Here is a 27,535-nt window from a genome sequence, read left to right as displayed (position 1 = left end):
CAGACAAGCTCTGCCCTGTGCACAGCATCCTCGGGTCTTCAGCAAGTGCTTCCTGCTTCCTGTGGGGCGTACTTTACATTCCCCTCATGTAGATGAGCCTGCAGAGGTGCTCCCACTCTTCAGAGCAGACTTCCTCAGCCTCAGCACTGTTGATATAATTCTTTGTTGGGGCTGTCTCGTGCATTGTAGGATTTCAGCGGCATCCCTGGACACCACACACGAGGTGCCAGTGACACTGCCCCCCCCACAGTTGTGACAACCCAGAATGACTCGAGACATTGCCACATGTCCCTTGGGGCGAAAACTGTCCCCGATTGAGAACCCCGATTTAGATGATTCTCTCGCTCTCTGGGGTTTCGAATTGGAGAAATCACATTTGCATTTGCGGGAACTCGGAGCGTTCCTGAAGCCTCTTTGTTTGACACTGACCCAAGTGAAGCTGGTGGGGTGTGGGTAAGAAAGGAGCGGGCAGGTGATGGTACAGATGCGCCTGCGTGGTCATCCTTTGTTTCCAGAAATCAACACAGGTGCGTCTCTAATGGCTGCGAACGCACGCACGCACGCACACATCATGCTACACAGCACATAGATGAGAAAAATAATTTTGGCTTTTCTTTGTTGTCATTCTAGGAAGTCTGTTTGCCTCACTAAGTGAGGACCCCCTTGCCCAGACCCCTGTCCCTGGTGACTTTGGACAAGGAGTCACACCAACCCTCTCCCCACTCTAAAATCTATTCAAAAAAATATAGAAATAACAACACACAAGCAGGTCCCACCAAGAGCTGATTGTTCAATTTTAAGGAAGGCTCATGATTACCAAGGAAAATAACCCGCAGAATCAAGGAACTAGACAAATTTCAGTTCTCTCTGATCAGGGCACGGAATTACATGTTTTGAAATTAACCCCTTCCAGCTCCAGCCGCTTCACGTCCTCTTATTTATATTTCTTGCTAACACGAAATTGATTGCCTAAGCAGTGCCAACACCAGGACCACCAAAGAGAGATTTCTTCTGAACCAGGACCCACACAACTGGGGAAGGCATTTGGGACCAGAAAGGGACGTTGGTCGGACTCCTTGATGTTCGATGTTGGACGCCAGCTTGACCTCGTGGGCCTGGAGTGTTTCACTCACTCATTCATTTATTCCAGAGTTGACACTATTGACATTTGGGGCTGGGCATTCTTTAATGTTCCAGGGGCTGCCCTGTGCGCTGTGGGATGTTTAGCAGCATCTCTGGCCTCCTACCCACTAGATGCCAGTAGCAGCCCCCCTCCCCAACTTGTGACAACCAAAAACGTTTCCAGGTATTGCTGGGGGCAGGGGAACCTCAAATCACTTCTCATCTGAGAGCCACGGATTTATTCACTCACTCGGTTGTTCATTAAATCAACAAAAAGTTTCAAGGCCCTTTGTGTGCCAAACACTGTTCTAAGGGCCACAGAGAACACCAGACAGGCCTGGTCCCTGCCCTCATGGAGCTGACATTTTAATTGGCGAGAGACAGTGAGCCTATAAACAAATATCTAAACAAAATAACATCAGAGAGTCCCAAGTGCCATGAAAAAGGGATCCAGGGCCAGGGGGCCCCTTTAGGTCCTGGAGGGCTCAGGAGGCCTGAGGAGGTGCATTTGGACTGAGGCCCAAATGTCAAGGAGGAGCCAGGCATGGGAAGATCCACAAGAAGAGAGTTCTGGCAGAGGGAGCAGGAAGTACAAAGGCCCTAGGGATTGTTAGAGCCATGCCGGTGTGTAGAAAGTGGGACAGTGGGAGGAGGAGACAGTTGGAGCTTCATTAGGGGAAGGATGTGGAGGCCTTGAAAATTCCGATGGGAAATTGGAACTTTGTCTGCCTTGATGGGCAATCTTTGGCGAGATTTGAGCAGGGGAGAGCTATGATCTATTGACCCTTGAGAAAGGTGCCCGAGATGGCCGCGTGGCCCATAGGGCAAGAACAGAAGCAGAGAGATCTGTAAGGCGGCTGGTGGAGGGTCAGCGTGAAAGATGCTGGCGGCCTGAACTGGCTGGACTCCAGGGACACACGTGGCAACTTGGCTCAAATTGATCTCTGTCCAAATTCTGCCAGCTGCTGGGACTTCTGAGATTGGAGAGGGATGGCTGAAGGCAGTGGGTCCCAGGTGCAGGTCTCGGGCCTTGCAATCCCAGGATGCAACTTCATCAGCATCCCCAGGGAACTCAACAAACAAAGGGCCAAAACTTCAGGTTCTCCATCCCTGAACATGTTGACTCAGTAAGTGTTGAAATGGATGTGAAAGGCTCCTGCATTCTGATTCTGCTCTGCTCTGAGTGACTTGGTGTATTTTTCTAGATGGTCCATTTCTGGATAAGCAAGGAGTGCTCACGCTGGGGTGTGTGTGTGTGTGTGTGTGTGTGTGTGTGTGTGTGTGTGTGTTCATCTTCATTAGATTGAGGTAGGTGTTGATACAAGCCTGAGCCATATATTCTAGTAAGTCATGCTGATGACATTTCCTTAATAAAGACCAACTCAATAAATCTGAGTTGGAATCCAAGGGGAAAAGCCCAGGGCTGGCCCTAGTCCAGCACTGAGGAAATTCTCTTCACTCGGGCTCAGCCTTGGGTGTTGCACGGCCAATTACTCACTCCTCACTCATTACGGGAGTAGGGAGGCTTCCAGAATGAGTCAGAAATAGCCACAAATCATGTTAATGGATCCTGGTTTTTGTTTTTTTTTTTTCTGCATTACAATACAAATGTCTCTCTCCCCGGATTGTAAAACACTTTACAAATTGCAAAGAGACAGTCAAACTACTCCAACCCTCAGACATACTCCCTTAGGCCAGGGAGGTATTTTAAATGAATGTGAATTTAAATTCAAAAAATGGAATGGGTCCCATAAGAAATCTGAGTTGCTCAGAGTACACAGAAGTCACAGAGCACACAGTGAGCCACAGAAGCAGCTGGCAGGTTGGTGGTTGCCGGGGGCTGTGGGGAGAGAAAAACGGGGAGAAACTGCCCGACTGGTATGGGGATTACTTTGGAATGATGGAAATGTGTGAAGTGCTAAATGTCACTGAATTGTTCACTTTAATTTTTAAAAAATTCTTTTGTTGTTGTTGGTGGTGGCTTTTTTCGGGGGAGGGGGGAGGTAATTTGGCTTACTTATTTTAATGGAGGTACTGGGGATTGAACCCAGGACCTCGGGCATGCCAAGTGTTCTACCACTGAGCTATAACCTCTCCCATGAATTGTTAACTTGAAAACGGTTAATTTCATGTGATATGAATTTCACCTAAATAAAAATTTTTGTTGTATTATTTTTATTCTTTATATGTTAGACTTTTTTTTTTTTTAAACAGTTTTAGGTTCACAGCAAAATTAAGGGGAAGGTACAGAGATTCTCATCTGCCCCCTGCCCCCTCCCACACATAGCCTCCCCAAGTCTCAACATCCCCTCTGCCAGAGGAAACATTTGCTACAGTTGGTGAACCTACATGGACACGTCAATATCACCCAAAGTCCGTAGTTTACATTGGGGTTCACTCTGGGTGTTGTACATTCTATGGGTTTGGATGAATGTAACAACCCGTACCCACCATTACAGTGTCAGACGGAGTAGTCTCACTGCCCAGAAGAACCTGTTCACTTCTTCCGCCCTAACCCCTGACCTCCTTACTGCCTCCCTAGTTTTGCCTTTTCTGGAATGTTGTGTAGTTGGAATCATACAGTATGCAGCCTTTTCAGACTGGCTTTTTTCACTTAATATGCAATTAAAAAAATTTTTTTTTTTTAATCTGGATTGCTGACTTCTTGTGAGTGGCTGTTAGATTTGAAAGAGTGGACCTGCCTCTCCTGGGTGAGCCCCAGCTCTCACTCAGACTGACTTATTTACCAGCCCAGCTCAGCCCTATAAGCACCTGAATTTGCAGCCCCCCACCCCTCACCCCCCATCACCACCCCTCAAGGACAGTGGGGAGGAAACATTACTCCAACAATAGCGTTTCTACTATACTTTCTAGAGGTGCAAGAGGCTTTGAGTTGAAATTTCTCTCTAACGCTGTGTTTTTCTCCCCAGACCTCTTGAAGTCACCACCAGGTGATCGAAGGGCCTGTTTGCAGTGGCCCTGCATCGGGGGTTCAGGCTGGTGTGGCCATCTGAGCCCATTTACCTAGCGCCTCAATGCCCTGGCTCATCCCCTGGCCTTTTACATGCTTTGTTCTCTGCTGCTTAAATTTGTCCTTTAGATCTTAAACATTTTTGTAAATTCATTTATTTTTACCTGAGATATAGTTCATTCACCCCTTTAAAGGCTACAACTCAGTGGCCTTTAGTATATTCCAAAGGTTGTACAGCCATCATCACTATCTAATTCCAAAACATTTTCATTGCCCCCAAAGAAACCCTGTGTCCTTGTTTTTTTAAATTGACATATACTCAGTTACAGTGTGTCAATTTCTAGTGTACAGTACAATGCCCCAGTCATGCACATACATACATATGTTCCTTTCCATATTCTTTTTCATTAAATGTTATTACAAGATATTGAATATAGTTTCCTGTGCTATAGAGAGGAAACTTTAAAAATCTATTTTTATATATAGTGGCTAACATTTGCAAATCTCAAACTCCCAAATTTATTCCTTCCCACGCCCTTTCCCTGGTAGTCATAAGATTGTTTACTAAATCTGTGAGTCTGTTTCTGTTTTGTAGATGAGTTCATTAGTGTCTTCTTACTTTTTAAAAATTCCACATATGAGTGATATCATATGGTATTTTTCTCTTTCTGGCTTACTTCTCTTAGAATGATGATCTCTAGGTCCATCCATGTTGCTGCAAATGGCATTATTTTATTCTTTTTTATGTCTGAGTAGTATTTCATTGTGTAAATATACCACAACTTCTTTATCTAGTCATCTGTCGATGGACTTGAAGGTTGCTTCCATGTCTTGGCTGTTGTATCTAGTGCTGTTATGAACATTGGGTTGCATGTACCTTTTCGAATTAAAGTTCCTTCCAGAGATAGGCCCAGGATTGGGATCGCTGGATCATATTATAAGTCTATTTTTAGTTTTTTGGGGAATCTCCATACTGTTTTCCATAGTGGCTGCACCAAACTGCATTCCCACCAGCAGTGTAGGTGGGTTCCCTTTTCTCCCCAGCCTCCCCAGCATTTATCATTTGTGGACTTTTGAATGATGGCCATTCTGACTGGTGTGAGGTGATACCTCATTGTAGTTTTGATTTGCATTTCTCTGATAATTAGTGATATTGAGCCTTTTTTCATGTGCCTCTTGGCCATTTGTAGGTCTTCATTGGAGAATTGCTTGTTTAGGTCTTCTGCCCATTTTTGGATTGGGTTGTTTATTTTTTGTTATGAAGTTTCATGAGCTGTCCCATGTCCTTTAGATCTTCATCCTCACTACTACTAAGAAACATCCCCGACTCTGAGCTAGGTGCCCTCCTCTCAGTCCCTGCAGCCCCCGTGTCTACCCCAGCCTGGGGGCCAGCTGATGTGTCCACCTCTTGGATTTGTTAAAATGTCAGTAAATAGCCAAGAGCGTTGTGGACACCCTGCCCTGGGGGGGGGGGCTCTCACAGCTAAAGGATTAGCACCTGGAACAGCAGGACAGCTGGGGGGACCCCGCATCACTGTTCTGCCTGGACAGTGGGTGTGCCATGTGAGTGGTTATATATTTTGATTGTGACTCTGCTTATCCCATTAATGACACTTTTCAGACTGAGTTCAAATTGCCTGTTTGCTTCTTTTCCCTGCCCACCCCCCGGCCCCTGAGACTGGTGACGTCCATGAGGGTAGGGCTCGGTCCATTTGGTCCACTGTATTTCACTTGGATCTGACATGGTGCTTGAGAAACAGTAGGTGCTCAATAAATGTGGCGCCTTTGCTTTAAGCCCAATTTCTCAAACTCCCTTATTTCTTAAACAATTTTGAGGATCAATGTAAAGCATCTACATGTTGATTATGAACTTAATTTTATGTCGTTGGACAATTTAAATCACAGTTTCCATCTTAGCATTAAGCATCATTTTAAGTGCCAAATTAACCTGCAAACAATAAACACCCATGCACAGCAATCACAAAACTTACTGCTTTCAGTGTGACTGATGGAGAATTTTAGTGGTCGATGAAACCCCAGAAGAAAGAATTGTAAAACACAGCAACAAAGTGTGTTTTAAATTGGAAACTAATCAGTCGGGATCACCTATTGCATTCAGTTGCATCGAACTATTCTCAGGTCTTTTTTGTCCTTCATGACATGGGCAGTTTGAAGAGTACAGGCCAGCTACTTTGAGGAATGCATCTGAACTTGGGTCTGTTTGATGTTACTCATGACGAGTAACAGGTCATGATTTTTGGCAGAAATACTGCAGAAACGTTGTGTTCTAAAAGAACATTTTTTGGGGGGGGAGGGTGTAGCTCAAGTGGTAGAGCGCATGCCCAGCATGCATGAGAGGTCCTGGGTTCAATCCCCAGTACCTCCTCTAAAAAGAAAGAAAAAGAAACTTAATTACCTTTCTCCTGCCCCACCAAAAGAAACCCAAATTTAAAAAAATCACTCTTCTTAAAAGGGCATTTTTCCCCAAGCTCTGTCACTACCAAAGATGGCCCAGATGTGGCACTTTTTTTGCCCTCCACCACCTCATACCTGTACCCCGGCCCCCAGACTTTGGGCCTTGATTTTCTTTGCCTTTCAAGAACCCAGGCCTCCTTAGAGAGGAGCCAACCCCAAGTCTTGAGGCAGAAACAAGTCAGACCACATCTGGAACATCCTTTTGTTGCCAGAAAACATAGATTTTTTTTTTTTTTAAAGTGTCACAGGCTGTTCTAAAAAAGAAAGAAACCAATTTAATGAGGCTCCCACAGGCCAGGCTACAAAAGTGATTCAGTATTTGCTAAATGAATTAATAAGGATTTTACTCAGTTCTCCCATTAAATAACCCATATGGCTCTTTGCTTCTAAGATGCTATCATTTTAAGGTGCACTGGCCCAGTGATAGTTCCTAGGGGTCGGGAATATGTACCATCTTGATATTTGCAAACATTAGTGGATGCATCCTGATTACAGACACATTAAAATGGTCAAAATTTTTTAAAAATGCAAGAAAAGACAGGATTCTCTCCATTTTGCATATGAGGAGACTGAAGCTCCCAAGAGCCAGGTAACAGATCCAAGCTCACATAAGAGCTATATTCGATGCCTTCAAATCCTGCCCACTTTCTAGCAGAATCTAGTAGCTAGAGCACATAAATGGGTGAATTCTACTTTCTATTTCCAGTACAAAACCAACCAAACAAACAAAAAGCATCCCACTCAGAGCTAGGGTGAAGACAAACAAAAATACCTTCCTCAACCTCTCTGTGGCGCCACCTGCTCTAAGCGTCTTCCTGCTGGTTGACTTCTGCTCTCGCCTTCTGGAAAATCAGTCTTGGCCTCTCTGCTTCTTTCTCCCCCTCAGTTGATAACACTGAGTCTCCTGTTTAGAAGAGGTGAGTGTAACTGCAGTTGCCCTCCTGGTCTCCCCTGACCCCTAGCTGTCTTCAGCTAAGACTGGGACCCTTCATTTCACCACCTGGATTCTGAGAGGAAACTGGCTCTCCCTGCCCTTTGAAACCACCTGGCAAAACGCAGTATGGGTTATACAGAGTTAGAGCTCTTCAAAATGCGAGCCTGTATTAATTAGCTATTGCTGCATAACAAACAAGCCCAAACTTAGCAGCTTCAGACAACAAATATTTATGATCTCATACTGTACCTGGAGGTCAGGGATCTGGGGGCAGCTTAGCTGGGTGTTCTGGCTGAGGGTCTCATGAGGTTGCCTTCATGTCATAGGAGGGCTCAACTGGGGTGGTAGGAGCTGGAGCTGATTCCAAGAGAACTCCCTCACGTGGCTGTTGGCTGGAAGATTCAGTTCCTTGCCATGTGGGCCTCTCCATAGGGCTGCTCCCATCATGGCAGCTGGCTTCCTCCAGGGAAAGCAAGCAGTGGGAGAGCAAGAGAGAGTGACCAAGATGAGAAGCCACAATGTGTTATAACCAAACTTAGAATCACTTCTGATGTATTCTGTCAGTCATGCAGACCGGCCCTGGTGGTTCGTTGTTGGAGAGGACTGTACAAGGGTGTGACTACCAGGAGGTTGGGATCCTTGGGGCCCATCTCAGAGGCTGGCTACTTACATATTCCAGCCTGAAGAACGAAGAAATGCATGTGTGCCTTAGAGTGCCCACTGTGCTCCAGGCCCTGACATCAGGTGGATGTGATTATCCCCATTTTACAGGTGAGGAAACTGGACCAGAAAGGTTGAGTCACTTGTCTATGGTCACACAGTAAATGCCAGAACTGGAATTTGAAAGGCAGTAGTCTGCTTCCTTAAAAAAAATTATTAAAGAGAGTTCCAAAACGTATACCAAATAGAATAACAGAATGAACCCCATGTACCCATTACACAGCTTTGGAAATTATCAACTCATGACCAGTCTTTTTTCATTTATACTCTGCCTCTCACCCTCCGCCTGATTATTTTGAAACAAACCTCAGACATCACATCACTTCAAATGTAAATATTTTGATATGTTATCTCTAAAAGACAAGAATTTGTTTTTAAAAGCAAAACCACAGTAACATTTTCTCACTTTAAAATGATTAACAATTCCCAAATCTCATGAAATATCAAGCTAATGTCCAGACTTCCTTGATTGTCTCATAGTTTTATTCATTATTTGTTGGAACCGCAATTGAATGACTTCCACATGTTGCAATTGGTGGCTGGATTTCTTAGGTCCTTCTTAGTCTGTACTTTCCCCAGTCCTCTCCCTTCTCTCATTTTCTTCGCTCTTTGTAATGGATTTGTTCTGTAGAGCTCTCAGTCTGGAAACTGCCGACTGCAACCCTGATGCATCTTTTAATATTTGCCTTTGTTCCCTATGTTTCTTGTAAATTGGAACTGGAGGCTTGATGAGTATGATTTGTTTGGGCTTTTTTTTCTTTTTTTTTGGCACAGCCAGCTTCAAAGCTGGGTAAGGGGGTGAGTTCTTCCATTAGGGGCTCCAAATGCCTGCTTGTCCTCAGCTGCTGCTCCAGAATCCCTTGGTGGCTGGGGCAGGATGGCATTCTAATGCTGTCATTCCCCATTTGTGAAGCAGTGTATCCAGAAAGAGAAACTCCCCTCTCCAAATATTTAGTCACGGCAACATATACTTAATGGAGAAAAGGCATAATGAACGCTTGTTGCTTGCCTTTCATTTTTCCGTTTTCAAGCGACGGGTTCATTGCCCAGGACCCCCTGTAAGTGATCACTGAGGGTTTTGCTTAAGTATCACATGACTCATGGATTAAGACATTCTTCCTGCTACTCAAGCAGCCCCACCTTTGGCCAGTGGGAGCCTCTACCCACTGTCCTCCGAGTCTTTTGACCTGGCTCTTGCGGTCTGACAGCTTCCTTGCTACCTGGGATGTTCCCATGTCCCGGCCGCATGTATGCATTTCTCCATCTGTGGCCAGAACTGCTGTTTCTCCAAAGAGACCTGAGATCATCTCCTGCGCCAGCTTTCCGGCTCTGTGGTTATGGCTAGAAAGTGCATCAGGCAGGGCTGATAGCTTCCTAATGGATGTATTTAGGGAGAGAAGGGTTACTGTTGTCACATGTCCCTTTCCGTTGATCTGCAGTTCACGGGGGCAGCCGACAGGTGGGACAGCTATGAAACTGGGCTGAGATTGAGTGGGGCCCTTGGTGCTGGTGCTGATTCTGCCACTCAGAGCAGCTGCTGGCCCACAGGGGCCTCCGTGCTAATCAGAAAACACAACCCTTCCTGGGGTGGGTGGTCGATTCCCTTCAGGGTCTGCAGCTGGAGAGCCGAGCGTGCGCCCCATTCCAGCAGCGCCTCACCTAGGGAATTGCTTCTTTGCTCTGACCCCCGGGCAGTTAACTTCACCTCCCTGACCTTCCGACCCGTGTCTGCAGGATGGCTCTCTGTCCCTTTCCAACCTTGCTTATTTTCTTTGGGCTCATGTGTCCCAAGGCGGGTGTTATGGGTTGACTGTGTCCTCCCTAAAAGAGGTGTGTGGAAGTCCTAACCTCCAGTACCTCAAAATGAGACCTTATGCAGAAGTAGGGTCTTTGCAGATGTAATTAGTGAAGATGAGGTCATCCTGGAGTCAGGTAGGTCCCTGGTCCAATATGACTGGTGTGGCCACGTGAAGACAAACACGTAAAGACCATGCAGGCAGAGACTGAGGTCGTGCAGCTACCAGCCGAGGAACGCCAAGGGTGCCAGCTGTCTTCACAAGGTAGGAGGGAGGTCAGGATAGACTCCAGCTTAGAGACCTCTGGAAGGACTAACCCTGAAGACCCTATGAGCTTGGTGTTTTAAGTGGCCCAGTTTGTAGCGCTTTTTTCCAGCAGCCCTGGGCAGCACATCCAGCAGTGCCCGCTTTCCTCTGTTCCCGCTGCTCCGAGGGTAGTCCTTGGACTGGCAGCATCAGCATCACCTGGTGCTCATTCAAATGCAGACTCTCAGCCCCACGCCAGGCCTCCCGAGTCAGAATCTGCATTTAACAAGAGACCCAGGTGATTCGTACGTGGAGCAGCACTGCGTTGCACAATAGGAGGGCAGTGGAGTGACTGCAGATGCACCATTACTTCTGATAATAGCCGTACCGAGCTCTCACTGCCCACCAGGCAGTGCCCTAAGCCCTCCGTGTGCATTGTTAGTCTCCCGTAATCTTCCCAGCAGCTTCACGAGGTGAGTGTTTCCTGGCGCGTGGGCTGTTCGGTGCCAGGGAACACGATTCACACCAACTGTGATTGAACGCCCCCCCGCCCCAGGGTGTTGTGCAACTCAGGAGCCCTGACTCTTATCACCCCATTTTACAGGTGAGGAACCTGGGACGCACAGAGAGGTTAAGTCACCTGCTTAAGGCCACACAGGTCCTCAGTGGTGGAGCTGGGATTTGAATCCAGGCAACTGATAATTTGTGTCTGAACTCTTACCTGGAAACCTCTACTCACTGCCCCCATCACCACTCCACTGCCTTCTCTCTAAAGGAGAGCCTCTGAAGGCACGGTTCCCCACTACTATTTCTTCTCTCTCATTTATTTACTTATTTTATTATTTTTTATTGAAGTACAGTCAGCTACAATGTGTCAGTTTCTGCTGTATATCTTCTTTTTTAAACGGTAAAATATGCATAATGTAAAATTGACCATTTTACCCATTTTAAAGTGAGCAATTGAATGGCATTTGCTACATTCACATTGCTGGGTAACCATCATCACTATCTAATTCCAGAATATTTTTATCACCCCAATAAGAAACCCTACAGCTATTAAGCAGCCACTCCCTGTCCTCTGTCCCCCCAGCCCCTGGCAACCGCAAATCTGCTGTCTGTCTCCATGGATTTGCCTATTCTGGACATTTCACAAGAAAGGAATCCTAGAATGTGGCCTTTTCTGTCTGGCTTCTTTCACTTAGTGTGTTTTCAAGGTTGTAGCACCCATCAGTACTCAATTCAGCTTTTTAAAACCTGTGGTTAAACGTACATTAACTAAACCTTTACCATTTTAGCCATTTTCAAATGTATGGTTCAGTGACAGTGAGTACATTCGCACGTTTTGTAACCATCCCCACCATCCATATCTGGAACCTCTCTATCACCCCAGGCTGAAAGCCTGTGCATATTAAGCAGTAACTCCCCATTTCCTCCTCCCGCAGTCCCCCAGTCTGCTTCTGTCTCTGAATTTGCCTAGTCTGGGTAGCTTACTTACAGAAGTGCAATCATACAGTATCTGTGCTTTTGTGTCCGACTTCCTTCACTTAGCCTAATGTTTTCAAGGCCCATCCACGCTGTAGCTGGTATCTGTGCTTCACTCCTTTTTATGGCAGAGCAATATCCCATTGTATGGATGGACCACGATTGTCCGTCTGCTCGTCCACTGATGGACATCTGAATGCTGTTTCCACTTTTCAGTGATTGTGAATGTTACTGCTGTGAATGTGCATGTGAAAGTTTTTGTTTGAAGACCAGTTTTAGCTCTTTTGCTTTCCCATTTCTTAAGGAATCTGGTCCTTGGGTCCAGCAGCAGGAGGAGGGAGTGGGTGGCGGCAGCTGTGTGGGGGTCGGGACTGGGGGAGATCCTCCTGGGTGCCCCAGAGACAGAGGTAGGGACCCTCGCACAGGGCCCAGCCGGGGCTGAGTGGCCAGGGGCCCGCTGACCTGTCCCTGGAGGTTGGCTGGCATTTTGTTGCCTTGCATACGCAGCAGGTAAAGTTGGGGTGTCTCTTTAAAAAGAAATAAAGAACAGAAACGAGGGAAAACCGTGGAGACCAGAGGGAAGTCTGTTCTTTTATTCACGTCCACACTCAGACCTGTGTTGTGCTGACCTCTGAATCAAAGCTGTGAGGGCTGAGCAATCAGCAATCTACTCAGACGTCCCAGCAGCCCCAAACCTGCCCATTGTGGGCCCAGATGGAGGAGGAGGCGGGGGAGCAGGTGCTGTCATTTGAAGCAGGAAGCTGGAGTCGGAAGGATGATGGTGCTAACAGTGCATCTGGTCATTCTAGAGAAGAAAGCTCAGCTCAGCCCCGACGGTTCACACCCTGAATCAGCCAGTCTCTTGGGGTTTCTGAAGGGCTCATAGGGGCCTCTGCTTTGTTGGGTGTGAGTTCCTTCCTCCTTTGTTCCTCGAACTGAGTTAACCTTGAAAAGGAAATAGAGGGAGGGCTCTTGGTTGGCAACGAGCACACGAATCACCTGGGGTCTCGTTAAAATAGAGATCCAGGTTCAGGAGGTCTGGGTCGGGGGCCACCGATCCCGCATTTCTGAGAAGCGCCAGGCATGTGGAGAAGTGGCCGAGGGGCGGGCAGAGGTGGATTTAGCTGCCTCCCCCTCACACTTTGGGCTCGCCTTCCTCCCACATCTTCAGGAGCAGAAGAGCCACCTGACTCGAAGTGGATGTTGGGGCTGAAGAAATAAATAGCAGCACCCTACTTGCTTTTAACAGTGGGGGGAAACACGTAATGGAAGATCCAAAATGATCGTCACTGGCCAAGGCTGCTTCTCACTTTCTTCCGTTCTCAAAAATCCTGACCGTGAATGAGTCGGATGATAAGTACAGTGATATTAACCACAGCCACCTGAGGCCCCCTCTGGTCTGGCATCGTTGGTATTTTTTCCTCCCAGAAGCCTGGGGCATCTGAAGTAAATATTACTCTCCCATTTTAAAGATGAGCAAACTGAGGCTCTGAGAGGTTTACTACGTGGTCCAGGGCCATGTACCCAGCAAGGATGGAGCATGAATGTGGATCAGGGCTCTCTGGCTTTCACTGCACCCACAGTCCAGGAGGGGGCTGGGATGAGCATTTGTACTCCATAGAGAGGGGTGCTCCCCCCTTTTTTTTGGGCAGAGGGACTGGTAAGCCTAGATGAAAGGACCTGCATTCTGGAATTTTCCTCATGCACCCAGCTGTAATGACGAATTACTCAATTGGGGATTTTTAAGTCTGATTTTTTTTTTTTTATCACACGTAGCCCCCAGAATATTAATTGAAGAGCTTGGTTTATTCTGAAAGGCATGTTGCCTCAATGCAAAGTTGAGGCTGCCTCTGCTGATTTCTTTATTTTTCTAACTTTTTCATTCAAATTTACATAAAAGCACAGAGAATAATGACCCTGGTATTCCCACTGCCTGGGTTCACTCATGCTCAACACATGACCATTTCGTCTTCACCCCACCTCCACTCCCCACCCCCGGATTATTTTGAAGCAAATTCTAGACATCCTCTCAGATGCTATTTTAGTAGCAAAGTAAACCAAGGAGAGAAGATACTGTCTTTCCTCTACCAAGGTGAAAAGCAGCTTTCCAGAGGGTCTGTAGGATGACTAGAGAATTTAAAATAGGATGTTGGATGAGGAACTCAGTTTTCAAAGTAATATAAACAAACAAAAGGCAACTTTTAAAGATACTGTTAGATCACTGCTGAATTTAGGATTAAATCAGCCTTTTCCCCCCCAAATCAAATGTGCTCCAGAAGTTCGTGGGGAAGGGGATGTGTGTGCCTTGGGACGCTGTCCTCCCTACCCTGATCTGACTCTGCTGTCTAGACAGAGCACCACCCCCAACCTGTGTCCATTTTTTAGAGCAGTTTTAGGTTTACAGAAAAATTGGGCAAAAGTACAGAGTTCCCATGATGCCCCTCCCCCCCAAAGTTCCCCCTATATTAACGCCTTGGATTAGTATCATACATTTGTTATGAACTAACACGTTATTTTTTTTTTCCATCAGGTTTCACTCTTGGTGTTGTACGTTCTACAGGCTTTGACAAATGTATGATGTCATATGTCCACCGTGACAGTGTCATACAGACTAGTGTCACTGCCCTAGAAATCCCCTGGACTCCAGCTATTCACCCTCCCTCTCCTCTAACCTTTCAACCACTGATCTTTTTACTGTCTCCATAGTTGAGTCTTTTCCAGAATGTCATATTGTTTGACTCCTACAGTAGATATTCAGACTGGCTTCTCTCTCTGCGCAATATGCGTTTAAGTTTCCTCCATGTCCTTTCCTGGCTTGGTAGCTCACTGCTTGCTAGTGCTGAATACTACTCCACTGTGTGGGTGTGTGGTGGTTTATCCACTGACCTATTTAAGGACATCTTAGTTGCTTCCAATTTGGGGCAATTATGAATATAGGTGCTATAAACATGTGTGTGTGTGTGTGTGTGTGTGTGTGCGCGTGCGCGCGCGTGCAGACGTAAGTTTTCAGCTCACGTGAGCAAGTACTGAGTGCAACGGCTGGGCTGTATCTCATGTAGAATTTTTAGGGTGACTTGCCAAGATTTTTCTTTGGGCAATGGCTTCAATCAGAATGTTTAAATTGAGGTGTAGTGCACATAAAGTTAGGTGCACGGATCCTAAATGTACAGTTTGATGAATTTTTAATATGTGTGCACACAAGTGATCAAGATACAGAGCATCTCCAGCAGCCAGCAGGCCCCCTGTGTGCCTTCCCAGTCGCTGCCCCCTCTACCATCCCAGAGAGAACACTGCTCTGACTTCCAGCACAACCCATTCTGGCAGTCAGGCAGCTCCCAGCCTGCAGCTTTGGAAAGGAAATTTTTTTTGAAGGGGAGAAGCCATTAGTGGCAGTTTGCTTCATTTTGGTTTGTTTTGAACAGAGCCTAAATTCATCACCAAATTCTTCCTGCCGGTCAGGAGCAGGGATTGGCACAAATTCTGGGTGAATATTTTCGGCTGTGCTGGCCAGTGCATGAGTGAATTCCAATAAAACTTTATTTAGAGAAACAGGAAGTGGGCCAGATTTGGCCCTTGGGCCAGAGTTTGTGATTCCAGGATAGAGCAGTGCTTGTCCTTGGTGAAGTTCACGTCCAGGCCCCACTCTAGATCTGAACCTGCGTGCTCTGGGACTGGGGAAACCCTGTGCTCCTTTCAAGGCCTCCTCAGGTAACTGTGAAGCACAGGCCAGGTTGAGAACCTACTGGGTTTCCCTTCAAGGGGGAGACAACATGTGTCCTCGGCCCAGAAACTGTGAAAATAGATTTACACTTTAACAAGAGCCCAGCAAGCCCCTCCCTACCTTAACACTGAATTAGGTAATCTCATCTCCCCTTTCACTGTCTGTCATTCTCCCCTCCTCCTCTTGAGGTAACAGGCTTCTGCCTTTCCGGGTTGGGGGAGCGTGATGGATACTGACCGGCAAACACTCCCCACGAAGGCTGAGGGTAAGGAAGCTTCCTCGGTGAAAGCAGAGGGGCTGGGGGAATAGGGCAGATCAGGAGTCTTGGGGGATCCCTGCTCAGATGAAAAAGTCAGCCCCTGGGGAGTGAGAGAGAGTAAGCTGTGGTCAGAGGGGGAATTTTACCATTTGGCTCCTTGGAGGTGGAACAGTTTCGAGTGACTGTGAAGCTGAGATAACAGTTGTTCAGTTACTGAGTGTGGTCTGTGTTTCAGGCACTTTCTACGCGCCACCTTCACTTGATCTTTTTTCACTGAGTACCCTAGGCAGTGGCCATGGTTGCCATTCCCATTTTACAGAAGTGGAGACTGAGGTGATGAGTGGTTATATAGCTTAGGGATGGCCATGGAGATGGAGCTACTCAGAGGCTGAAGCCAGGATCTGGACCCTGGCAGTCAGGCACCTCTGTACCATTTGCCTCTCAAGGGGGCGACCAGGTAGGTGCCAGTGAGGGTGAGTTGGAAGCCAGTGGCATTGAGATATGGAGGGGACTTTGGTGCATCTGTGCTCTGTGGCTATGGAAGTGGCAGGAGAGAAGGCTGGGGGCACAGGGGACCCCATGGTAGGGAAGGGTAGGCAGGCTCAAGCCACAGCCTTCAAAACCCCCAAAACTAGAAAGCCGATCTGAGACCACATTCGTGTTCGCCGGGGGCACGGGCCAGGCAAACTCCAGAGGTAGACTGAGTCAGGCTTTGGAGGGTTGCCCAGAGAGCAGCCTGCATAAAACAGGATGAAAGCAGGATCTGAAAGTACAACGAGCATCCTTTTCTGCTTGCTTTTGGCTTGGTTTGAACAACAGCAGCAACAACTGTAATACCTTCCACTCAAGGAAACAGTCAGGTACCCAGGACCCAACTAAACAGAACTTTCCAACAACTGGAATTTTTTCTGCATTTTCTGTCAGGAAACCACAGTCTAAAAAAGAAAAACAGTGGGTGGGCAGGGGATTTATTCGAACGCATACCTTCCAGGTATCACCCTGGGTCAGTGTACTCTTGGGTCCGTCCTACACCTCTTCAGTCTATGCTGTCCTACAGCGAGGACAGGTGTTCCCAGTGGGCCTGCGCGGGCTGGTCTACATGGCCCGATACAAGGGACGTTTGCCGAGAACTGGGATGCCAGGCGCTCCCGGGGATACAAAATTATCTCAAACGTGGTCTCTGCTGTTGAGGGATGTTCAGCCACTAGAAGAGGACTCGTTTATTTTCAGGGTGAAGAGGGAAAGATTGTGTTAAGATAGTTGAAAGCTCCTCGGTAAGGTTTAAGGCGGAAAGGGTGTTAAGAGACTCCCAAGAGTCTTATCTCCTGTAACATTCCAGGTTTGCGACTTCTGTGTGATCATGTAGTTCTTAAATGCCAGGTACGGCTGCCAGGAGAACTCAGCATCCGCGAGGCGCAGGTGAGAACGTTCTGCAGAATTGCTGGTATCTGGGCACAGCCCCACCTTCCTGCCCCTGTATCTCAGTTAACATTCTCTTGGGAGTCAGGAGCCCCTAGTTCTACAGGAGCCTCCAGTGTACTTACTCTGACCGTGGTCCTTCTCTGGAGGATCAAGTGGGCTCGTCCCCTGCAGGCCCGCCCGCAGCCTCAGCTCCCCCAGACGTGGCACGCTGGCAGGCCAGTGTGAAACACAGCCTGCAATGTTCTACTAACATAGTCGCCATCATTTAAAAATCCGGTTTCCCTTTGCAAACCTGGATTTCTGGCTTCCTGTGAAGATCCTGGGACCTGGCAGTCCTGGGTGAGGTTTGCAGAGCAAAGTCACCTGCCCTCCCTCCCCTTCCTCCCCAGCACCGGGTGGCATTTCATTGTCCCCCATCACGGGGCTTCCATGGCTGCCTTGTTCCATCCCTGAAGTGCAGCTCCTCACCAGCAGTGTGGATTTGACCCGGCCCATTGTTCACACTTCCCTCCGTCCAGGAGCACGCGCCCCCCAGTGACGTGAGGCTTCTGCACCCGTGGGCTGCACGTGGATGTTCAGTGACTGGCGGAATAACCCAACCTTTCCCTTTGGGGAACTGGTCGCTGTCCCTGCCAGGTGGGAAGGCAGCGATCACCATCGGGTTTCACTCCAAAGTTTTGAAGAGGACAAGTAATATTTGGAATCAAATTAGGGGAAAGTACTGGATTCTTCGAGAGGGAGGGAAAAAAATGCTGGTGTGGTAATGACTTGTTTTGAGCCTTCTAATGTAGGGACGTTTCCTTGGAGCTGCAGCCTGAGTGAGTTTGGGCTTAAATGCACAGGGTGGGGGGAACACGAAGCAGCCAAACCGAAGAGTGGGTTCAGCCACAGCCTTTCGGGCCCTGGAGTGAGGGGCTTCTGGGCTCTTTCCTAGGCACCCGTTGGCCACTTTCTTCCACCTGTTTTTCCGGGTGAGCGCCATCGTCACCTACGTGTGCTGTGACTGGTTCAGCAGAAGCTTTGTGGGCTGTTTTGTCACCGTGCTTCTCCTCCTGTCCTTCGACTTCTGGTCAGTGAAGGTAAGGCCCCCTCGCCTGTGACACCCTCGCTCCTGAAACGCGCGGGCTGCCTTTCTGGAAGGTCGCGCTCTGGATGCAGGTGGCTGATTTGGGCCAAGAGGAACTTTGGTTTAAACTGCTGATATGTATCTAAGAATGCTGAGCCCATTTCACTTAAAATCAGAGGAAAAATACACTGTTTAAGTCAATAAATGGCTTTTGGTGTCCACTGTCATGGTTGCAATCATGTATCATATAAGGGTGACAACCCCATATGGCTTTGAATTTTTTGGTAAAATTTACATATATATAAGTAATATATTTAAATCTTGTATATAGTATGAATACATATATATATATATATATATATATATATATCTGGGGACTCTGTCCCTTTTTTAGGGTAAGCTTAGTTAAAAATTAGAAGCCTGGAAAACTAGTCTTGGGAAACCAGCCCCCTTCTCCTGCTCCCTGTACAAGTTCAGCATGAACTGGTGACTTATTTTATTCATCGATGAAAAGATGAGGCCTCTTTCTGGATCCGTGGCCTAGAGGTGTCCTGTCCATTGTCCTCAGAATGTAACCGGACGACTCATGGTGGGCCTTCGCTGGTGGAACCAGATAGATGAAGATGGGAAAAGCCACTGGATTTTTGAAGCCAGAAAGGTATTCTCCAACACATGTCAAGCCAGAACCGGGAAAACGGCTGTGAAAAGTTTCTGTGGGTTCCTTTTGAGCTGTGTGCGACCTGACCCCCGCTGTACGCAGAACCCACCGCTGCTGGCGCTCCACAGCCGCACGTGGCAGAAACGTGTAACCTGAATGAAAATGACAGCACGTGCCTTTGCAACCATTTTCACCTTTTTATACAGTTCATCCTTTTATTTTTCCTTTCGTTTTTTTCCCCGTAACAGAGGCACTGGGGATTGAAGGCCTCACCTGCTTTAATTTCTTTGTTTTTTTTTTAATGGAAGTACTGGGGACTGAACCCAGGACCTTGGGCATGCTAAGCACGAGCTCTACCAGAGCTATACCTCCACCCCTCGTTTTCGTTAGTTTTAAAACCAAATCACTTTCCTGCTACAGGTCTCTCCAAATAACACAGCTGCCACGGAAGCGGAAGCAAGGGTCTTCTGGCTCGGCCTCATTATCTGCCCGATGATCTGGATCGTGTTCTTCTTTAGCTCCTTATTTTCCTTGAAGCTCAAGTGGCTGGTAAGGCAGCGCTCGCTCTGACGGCTGCACAGAACCAGCGGTTGCAGGAGTGGGTTTTTTGTTATTACTGATCAAGACGGCCTTAGAGACAGAATTCACACACCAGGCAGTGCACCCATTTGGTGGGTACCATTCAGTGGCTTCTAGTCTCTTCACAGGGTTGTGCAACCATGACCACAATGTTAGGGTATTTCATCACCCCAACAGGAAACCCTGAACCCACCCGATAGCCATCACCACCACCTCGCCCCTGTTCCCCCAGCCCCTGCCACATACCGATTTCTCTGGTTTTATAGATTTGGCTATTCCAGACATTTTCTACAAACAAATCATACAATATGTGATCTTTTGTGACTGCTTTCACTTAACAATGTTTTCAGGGTTCACCCATGTTGTAGCCTATCAGGGCTCTCTCTCTTTTTAATGGCTGAATAACCTTCCATCATCTGGATGGGCCACATTTTGCTTATCCATCATCCACCGATGGACATTTGGTTGTTTCTACCTTTTGGCTCATATGAATAGTTGCTGGGAGTTTTTAGGAAAAGTGGATGACATCCTGCCTTGAATAGGGAACTCTTCCTCGGTAGCAATAAGCTAGCCTCAGAGTCCTGGAGTTGTGTTTTGGAGTTATCGTATTTCACTGCCATGATCTGGTTCAGTCAATGAGAAAACAAAATATCCAGATAGTGTGAGCAATAGCATAACTAAGAGTGGGTTCTGGAGCTTGGATCCTGGCTTAGCCTCACGCCAGCTCCAGGACCTCGGGCAGCTGTAGCTTCTCTGGGCTGCCGTGTCCTCCCTGTAAGATGGGACCATAATGGCACCAACGTCTTGGGTTCCTGGTGATTAAGTATTTAATATGAGTATTTCAGTGTGTTCCCTAAGGGTTGGCTGTTACTACTAGGCGTGGGTCAGAGCCACTCCTACTTGGTTTGGGAGGAACATTTCGATATATGCTCTTAGAAGAATTACCTTTCCTCTGTCTGAGTGCAGGCCCTCGTGATAGCTGGGATCTCTCTCCAAGCCGCGAACCTGTACGGCTACGTCCTGTGTAAGCTGGGAGGCGAGAGTGACATCAGCAAGGTCACAGCCAGTTTCCTGTCCCAGACGGTGTTCCAGACGGTAAGCTACTGAAGTCTAACTCCTGGACCCCTGGTCCCCAGATACTTAAAGTCAAGGAGGCCTGTTGGCAACTGCAGTTTAATGTTTTTCATATTAGCCAGGCTGCTGTTGGCTTTTTTTTTTAATTGTGGTAAAACATACACAGCATGAAATTTACCATTTTAACCATTTTTAAGCATATGGTTCAGTAGATCCATGTTGTCACGTCACCAGAACTCTTGCATCTTCCCAGACGGAAACTCTGGACCCACTGAACTCCCATTCTCCACCCTGGCGCCCAAGCTCCTGGCAGCCACCGTCTACTTTCTGTCCCCATGAATCTGACTACTCTAGGGACCTCCCATAAGTGGAATCACACAGTAAACCATAAACAAAATGTTTTCACCGACTATATTTCTAGGCATAAGAAACAGATCTTTTAAATTTGACCCAGTTCATCCTGGAATGGTTTGAACTAACTTAAATGTGAGCGGTGCGGCTTTATGCCAAGACCTGGAGAAGCAGCCCTGCAGGCCGTCAGTTCATTGTGGGTTTGCTCTGGCCTTGAATCGGCAGGACGAGGCCACTCACAGGTGAGAGAGTCAGGACTGACTCGTTCCCTTGCAGGCCAGCCCAGGCGACCTTCAGAAGCCTGGCCTCGAGGGCCTGGAGATTCACAAGCATTAGGTAAGAGGTGGGATGGAGGTGGCAGTCTGACGGTGCAGGGCTCGGGGGCTTTGGAAGTGCAGCTCCCCCTAGGCTCAGCTGTGCCTGTGGTGTGGGTGGGCTCCCCCCAGGGCCCCGCATGGCTGGGCGAGTAGCCCGGGGAACCAGCCTGTGCACCGGGCCTTCCCGGGCCGTGCAGCCCAGAGGTTCTTCAGAGGGATCCCAACTTCCTTGCCTTGAACACTTGCAGGTTCCACCCTGTGCAGGCTTGGGGGAGGTGTGGGGGGCCGCTAAGAGGCTGGGAGGGAAAGAACAAGGGGATATGCCTGCCCTTCCACTTCCGTGCCCAGGACAAGGTGGGAAACAGGATTTATTCTTCCCTCAGCTGGTCTCGGTTCCTGTCTCCCAAACACAGAGTGAGCGTCTCATGGCAACGAGAATCGTCCCAGAGTCTGCGTCTCCCTCCTTTCCATTTAAAGAACCCTGTAAACTGTCTCGTCCGACACTGGGAATGACTGGATACAGTGGACACACATTCAGATAGAGGGTGTCAACGCAGACCCCCCAGGTCTGCTCACAGGGGATATTTCCGAGCACAGCCCCAGCGCGTCGTGTGTGCTGAGCTCAGAACAAGCCCCAGCGTGAGGCTCCAGCACCGCCTTTATTTCTCCTCCATCTGAGAACACGGTTTGCACTACCCTGACTGTATGTATCTGCAGCGAAGCCACGCATTCATCCTTTCGGTTCTTTTTAAGGCTGATTTTCCGAGGCAGTGAAGGCTTCAGTGAGAGGTTCTGTAATCAAGTGAGCTTCTGACATGACCCACAGGCCGCTGGTTTTCCACGTGAGGTAGGTTTCGGGGCAGAGGTTTGATGAGGTGTTTTTATTTTTAAAATGGCACATCTGTAAAGAACGCCCTTTACATACATGTTCTAAAGAAAAGTGAACAAACGTTAGATGATTAAAGTGACTTCACACCAGGCTCAGGTCTGGTCCCTTCCTGCCTGTGACCCCCACCTCGTGCCCGAGCTAGTCGGGTGGGACAGACGTGCTGCTTGTGTCCTCCACGTCCTCCTGTGTTTCAGGCACTGACGCGGTCCTCTCCCTTCGGCTGACGCAGGCTACAAAAGTCCTGGATTCCTGGAAGACAGGACGCAGGCACAGAAGCACGGACGGCTCATCAGCCTCTCAGGAGGCCCTGCCCTGGGCTGGCGAGGCGGCATCTGGGTGGGGCAGGGCCCCCAGAGGGCTTAATCCCCCAAGAAGCCCTGTTTCAGCTGATGCCCTGAACCTTCGAAAGTGAGCGGGGTACTGCCGGCTGCCCACCGTGGTCATCACCACACGTGGGAGGCCTCAGGCCAGCACGTCCTGCAGATCGGGACTCCCAGAGATGGTGTCATTTCCCCTCCGCACCGTCTCACCGGGCCAGGTGAGCTCAGCCGTCAACCAGGAGCCTAACGTTTTACCGACCAGCACCTCTGCCTTAAATTCGAGGCCTCTACCAGCCACCTGCTGGCCGAGTCAGGCCTGCGCACGGGTTTGGTTTGGCTCACTGTGCTTGTCCCTTAATTTTCTTTTACAGCTCTACTGAGGTCTCCTTCCCATACCGCAGTCTTCACTTGCACCGTGCTTTCTGAACTGTGCTACAGTTCACGACGCTGATGTACTGAAAGATTTCTCACAGGCTCCTGGCTTCCAGGGCTGAGGGGGTCGTCCCAGACCCCACTGCCCCCACCGTCCCCAGCCGAGGCTGCATGGCAGTGCCCATTTACAATCCTGAGTGGGATCGCCTCATACCCAACCCACTGCTCACTCATGTCACTCCCTGGCCCTGTGGCCATCTGGATTCACGGACTGACCTGAACACTTACTCTGAATTATACTTCTGTAGGCTAAAGCGGCTGGTGAATCCGGTGCTTCAACGAAAAAAGACTGTCCTTTGTCGCAACTTTTACCTTAAAGAAATGAAAGAAAGTTAAATCCTTGAAGGAAGCACCATGGAGACATGAACTTGGGGCTCTTGCTGTGCCTGGGGCGCTATGACGATTGTGAGCCCACCTCACTTGACGTCTCCAGGACCTGGCCGGCCTCCCTCCACCCAGCAAGGACCCTGGCTCGCATCTCCTTGCGGCTCTGGCCACTGCTCTCCAGTGGTGTCCCTGTGAGTCACCTGGAATATGCAGCACATGCAAGCTCCAGGCCCCCTGAAGGATGGACTGGGCAGCTCCCGGGTGGGCCCAGGAGCCTGCAGGTGAAAGATCAACCCATTCCTTGGGTAAAAAGATAATGACTGCACACGGTAACAGAGCATGGGATGTAAAGGTCACACGTGAAAAGTGAGTTCAGAAGAGGCTACCAGTGTTTCAGGTGTCTTTCTAGAAACAGTATATGCATGTAAGTGTGGCACATATACACATTACACACTCACGCACTTAAAGCAACGAATGGGTGTGTACGGTGCACACGTTCAGCCCATTGCCGCCTCCGTGTGTAACTATCTGGAAGGTCGTTCCACAGTGGCATCAATCTTGGCTAGTCTGTCTCAAGCCTGTCCACTCCAGTGCCTCTGGACATGCAGGTTGTCTCTAGGACTGCATGTCATCGCAGCGCCCAGGGGAGCGTGAGACAGGGGCCTCGGGCAGGCGGTGTGCTCCCCTCCTCCTTCTGATCCTGTTCCCTGGATGCTGAGCTTGGCCGGAGAAGCAGGGTCAGTGGTTCCACAACCCATGGCTACTCCCCAGGCTCCAGGTGGACCCTGGCCAGGCCAACTGTGAGCTGTGGTTTTCTCAGCTCCCCAGCATGTCGCCCGGTGGGACAGGGACACCTGAGAGGGGGATGGCAGAGGAGGGGGTCCCCATGGCCCAGGTGAGGTGGGAAGCCCCATGAAAAAGACAGCAGCACCCCCCAGGCAGGGCCACTACCCTCCTGCCAGCACATTTGGTTCCCTGGCCCAGCATTATTTCGCTTTTTAAATTCCGAAACGGCTTACTTCTAGGAAAGAGGAACTTACCCCTAAGAGTCTATTGGTTCCCTGAGCTAACTTCTGATTGGTCCATTTGTAGTGCTTCATTTGCATGGAGCTCACTCCTGATTGGTCCGTTTCTACAAAGCTTCTTCCTAATTAGTCACCTTTGTTATACCTTATTTGCATATGATGTTACAAAGTGTGGCAAAGTCTAAACTGGTAGCCTATAAAAGCCTGTGTAAACCTACAAACGGGGTCCAGAGCTTGGAGTGTTAACTCCTCTGGGCCCGCTGGCGTAATAAACCCGAGTTCTCCAACTCTCTGAGTGCTGCTTGGTTTCTCACCCGGATCCAGGTTGCTGTCACAACTGAGCTGTAACACCAAGCTGTAACACTTTTCTGCAACACAGGCACTGTGGGAACGTGGTGGAAGCAGCTGGGGAAATTCTGTTCAGTCGCGGGACTCGGTCTGGGAAGTCACAGGTCCCACAGCAGGCTCGTGGGGCCACTGGCCTCTGCTCTTCCGCCAGTGTCCACAGGCTTCTTGTCCGCCCTTTCCCAGAGGGCTCACCCCTCCCCTCCCCTCCCCTCTCAAATGTGCCCTTATGTGCTCTGGTTGATTCGCCATCTTCACAAAACCTCCCCTTTCCTCCCTCTCCTAGGTAGCGCCCTTTGGGCCCTGCCCCAAGACCCTGCACATACCCCATTCCATCCGTGCAGCTCCCTGGTAGTTGGCTCCACTATCACCCCATCTTACAGGTGAGGCCCTCCAGGCTCAGAGCTGTGCACAGACCTGTCTGAGGCCCCAGCTGGCAGTGGAGCAGCGAGGGTCTGAAGCTTCCATGTGACCCTCAGGTGCCTAGGGGGCAGGACGGGCTGAAGATCACAGCACCAGAGGCATCTCCTTCTGCCACGAGTTCCCACAAGGGGCTGAGCACATGCCTTCATGCCTCCCACCCACCGTCTGCTCCCAGTAACGTGGCTATCACCTCACTGGACAGAAGTGGCTCCGGAAAGTCATGGTGACCTTACTCAGCCCTTGTCCACCTTTCCACATCACATGACAGTGTTAACCACCCTTCCCTTTTATGCTCACTGGCCTGGCTCTCTGCGGTTTCCACCAGAGATGAGGTTTGGGGACACGTACGTTGTCACAGAGGACTGCGCCCACGAGACGGCACATAATCTTCTGAGCTCAGAACTGAGCCTGGGAGCAGCTGCCTCCGCTTTGCCGTTACCTCTGTAAAGCGCTCTGAGGCCTACGGTGGCGGCACAAGCTGAAGCTAACGGCGATGACTATTCCTAGGCGGGCTCCATGGGGCCCGCCTGCCTCTGAGTGGGAGGTACCTGCTCTTACAACCTTGAGGGAAACTCAGTGCCACTCTAGTCAGCGTGAAGACAATGCCAACACTAGGGAGGGCTGGAAAAGTAGCTCTAGTTTTGTGGGGGAAGCCACGCAGCAGAAGTGCCTTTGGACGTGGGAACAAGCAAAGTGGGATCTCACGTGACTCTCTGGGCTATTCCCACCCTCTTCCGCAAGGCAGGCCCCCTCCTCACTACACCGGCTGCCCCAATCGCATGTGGAGGGGCATGGCCCCTCCACTCCCGCCGGCTCTGCTCTCCCAAGCCTGCTGTCAAACCCAGGCCTCCCGGCCTGACCCCCAGCACCCAAGAGGGAGCTGGCCCTTCCCTCGACAGTGCCTTCTGGGCTCACCACCTCTGGAGGGTGTCCCTAGGTCCCAGTGGCTCATGGGGTGCAGCACACACGTGTGTGACACCACTTTCTCCCCATCAAATCCGGTCACTTCCCCACTTCGTGTGTCCCTTCCTCTCCAAGCCAATGCCCAGGCCCCGGTCCAGTCCTCCCTTCCTCCCCCTGCCAGGGCAGCCGGCCCACAGGCCTCAGCCCCTAAGCACACATGGTGCCCACGCTCCAGAGTCTCATTTCCTCTCAACTGATGTCAGAGCCCGGACCTCTCTCTCTCTCTCTCATCTTCCCTCCAGCCCGGGCACCTCTGCTAAACAGAACTGCCCCACTTGGTGGGTGGGGTTGCGGCCCAGGCACATCTGACTGCAGCCAAGTCCAGCTCTGTTCCCAAGGAGAAACTAAGACTGGAGGTGGGCTGTAATTGAAAGGGTGTGGGTGGCCCTCCCCACCATCCACTCAGCAAGCTGATGCCCTGGAGAGTGTGGGGTGGAGATGGGGTCGGCCACCCCTCCTCCAGGCCCCACCAGCAGCTTGAGGGACCCAGGGGACTCTGGTACTTAGAGAGGAGGGTGGCCCCTGAAGGCAGGCCAGTGACTTCATCTCATGCTACCTGAGAGAAGCAGGGCACAGAGAGGGCTGTGTTGGGCTTCCCAGTGGACAGGACACAGGGCCACCTCCCTCAGGGGTTTCAAGGCTAATTCTGTCCATGATTTTCACGTCAGAACCTAAGCCCTGTGTGAAGAGGACTCAACTGCACACCCTTTGCATCCTCCCCCAGCTCAGCCCCTTCCTGGCCCCTCTCTTTGCTGAGTTCTTTGCCTTCCCTGCACCCCAGCATCTCCCTGACCAGTCTCTCCTCCACTCTTCCAGACCCTGCCCTTCTCTTCAAGGTCTTCATGCTTCCCTGGCTACACACCTGCCTGTTCGGCTCTTCTCGGCTAGCGGGCGGGCTCTGGCTCCAGTGCCCCGCTGTCCTGAGTGGCACTGTGCAGCTGAGATGGGGCGTGGGGACTCACCCACCTATGCGCGGGTCCAGGGGCACTCTGCCGAGGAGCGGGACCTGTAGATCCTGGCACATGACCTCCGCGCCCCCTGTCGTTGGTGGGAAGATCTGAGACTCTTTCTGGGAGACAAAGTAAAAGGGGAGGAATCATGATTTCGTTTCAGAATCATATGAATGGATCACATTTTAAAGAAACTTAAAAAAAAATGGTATTTTCGGGGGAGAGTGTACAGCTCAGTGGTAGAGCGTGTGCTTAGCATGCAAAGGTCCTGGGTTCAATCCCCAGTACCTCCAGTAAAATAAACCTAATTACCACTTCCCCACCAAGGGCAATACATTTTTAAAAAATGGTGGTTTCAATATGAAAAGAATTTTCATTAAATCAGCAGCAGCGGGCTCTAAGTGTGGCTCCGCTTCCCGAGGTGGTGGGGAAGCAGAGGTGCACGCGCAGCACCCCCTCGGCCCCGGAGGCGGGGCCCCAGCTGAGCCGCCCGCGCTCGCACCTGGCACCTGGGGCAGACGAAGCTGCTCATGTTCTCCACCACCCCGAGGACCGGCAGCTTCACTTTGCGGCAGAAGCTGATCTCTTTGCGGACGTCCTGGAGCGACACCTCCTGCCAAGGTTCAAGAAGATGGGTTGTTTCAGAGTCAGAGCAGAAGAAAGAGAAG

At 49.6% G+C, this 27,535-nt stretch overlaps 2 protein-coding genes across 9 annotated transcripts in view; one reads left to right on the top strand and one right to left on the bottom strand.

The window, feature by feature from the left end:
- The window catches only part of TVP23A (trans-golgi network vesicle protein 23 homolog A), a 54,510-nt gene extending 30,037 nt beyond the window's left edge, over window positions 1–24,473 (top strand). For 2 of the 4 annotated variants that reach the window (XM_074346777.1, XM_010960740.3), the window contains exons 4-10: window positions 18,083–18,227; window positions 18,783–18,872; window positions 19,293–19,421; window positions 20,418–20,546; window positions 21,153–21,212; window positions 21,607–22,620; window positions 22,774–24,473. In XM_074346777.1, the coding sequence (XP_074202878.1) occupies window positions 18,083–18,227; window positions 18,783–18,872; window positions 19,293–19,421; window positions 20,418–20,546; window positions 21,153–21,212 (553 nt within the window). In that variant the 3' untranslated portion in view covers window positions 21,607–22,620; window positions 22,774–24,473. Of the gene's footprint in view, window positions 1–16,328; window positions 17,146–17,666; window positions 17,785–18,082; window positions 18,228–18,782; window positions 18,873–19,292; window positions 19,422–20,417; window positions 20,547–21,152; window positions 21,213–21,606; window positions 22,621–22,773 lie in introns of those variants that run through there. The other 2 variants (XM_074346778.1, XM_045520523.2) reach the window with 2 other exon arrangements.
- NUBP1 (NUBP iron-sulfur cluster assembly factor 1, cytosolic) overlaps window positions 12,317–27,535 on the bottom strand; it is a 30,204-nt gene continuing 14,985 nt past the window's right edge. The window contains exons 8-12 of one of the 5 annotated variants that reach the window (XR_006726694.2): window positions 27,370–27,480; window positions 26,884–26,986; window positions 23,051–23,146; window positions 22,209–22,331; window positions 22,056–22,123 (exon numbers count right to left, since the gene is read on the bottom strand). Coding sequence is in view for 3 of the 5 variants with exons in the window: in XM_010960576.3 (XP_010958878.1) it covers window positions 22,273–22,331; window positions 23,051–23,146; window positions 26,884–26,986; window positions 27,370–27,480 (369 nt within the window). In the remaining 2 variants the exon portion in view is untranslated. Of the gene's footprint in view, window positions 12,692–22,055; window positions 22,332–23,050; window positions 23,147–26,883; window positions 26,987–27,369; window positions 27,481–27,535 lie in introns of those variants that run through there. The other 4 variants (XR_006726717.2, XM_074346776.1, XM_010960576.3 and 1 more) reach the window with 4 other exon arrangements.

The sequence above is a fragment of the Camelus bactrianus genome, chromosome 18 (genome assembly GCF_048773025.1).
Source record: "Camelus bactrianus isolate YW-2024 breed Bactrian camel chromosome 18, ASM4877302v1, whole genome shotgun sequence".
In the NCBI taxonomy this organism is placed as follows: domain Eukaryota; kingdom Metazoa; phylum Chordata; class Mammalia; order Artiodactyla; family Camelidae; genus Camelus; species Camelus bactrianus.
The sequence above is the reverse complement of the archived record's forward strand: the minus strand, read 5'-3'. Positions and strand labels throughout refer to the sequence as shown.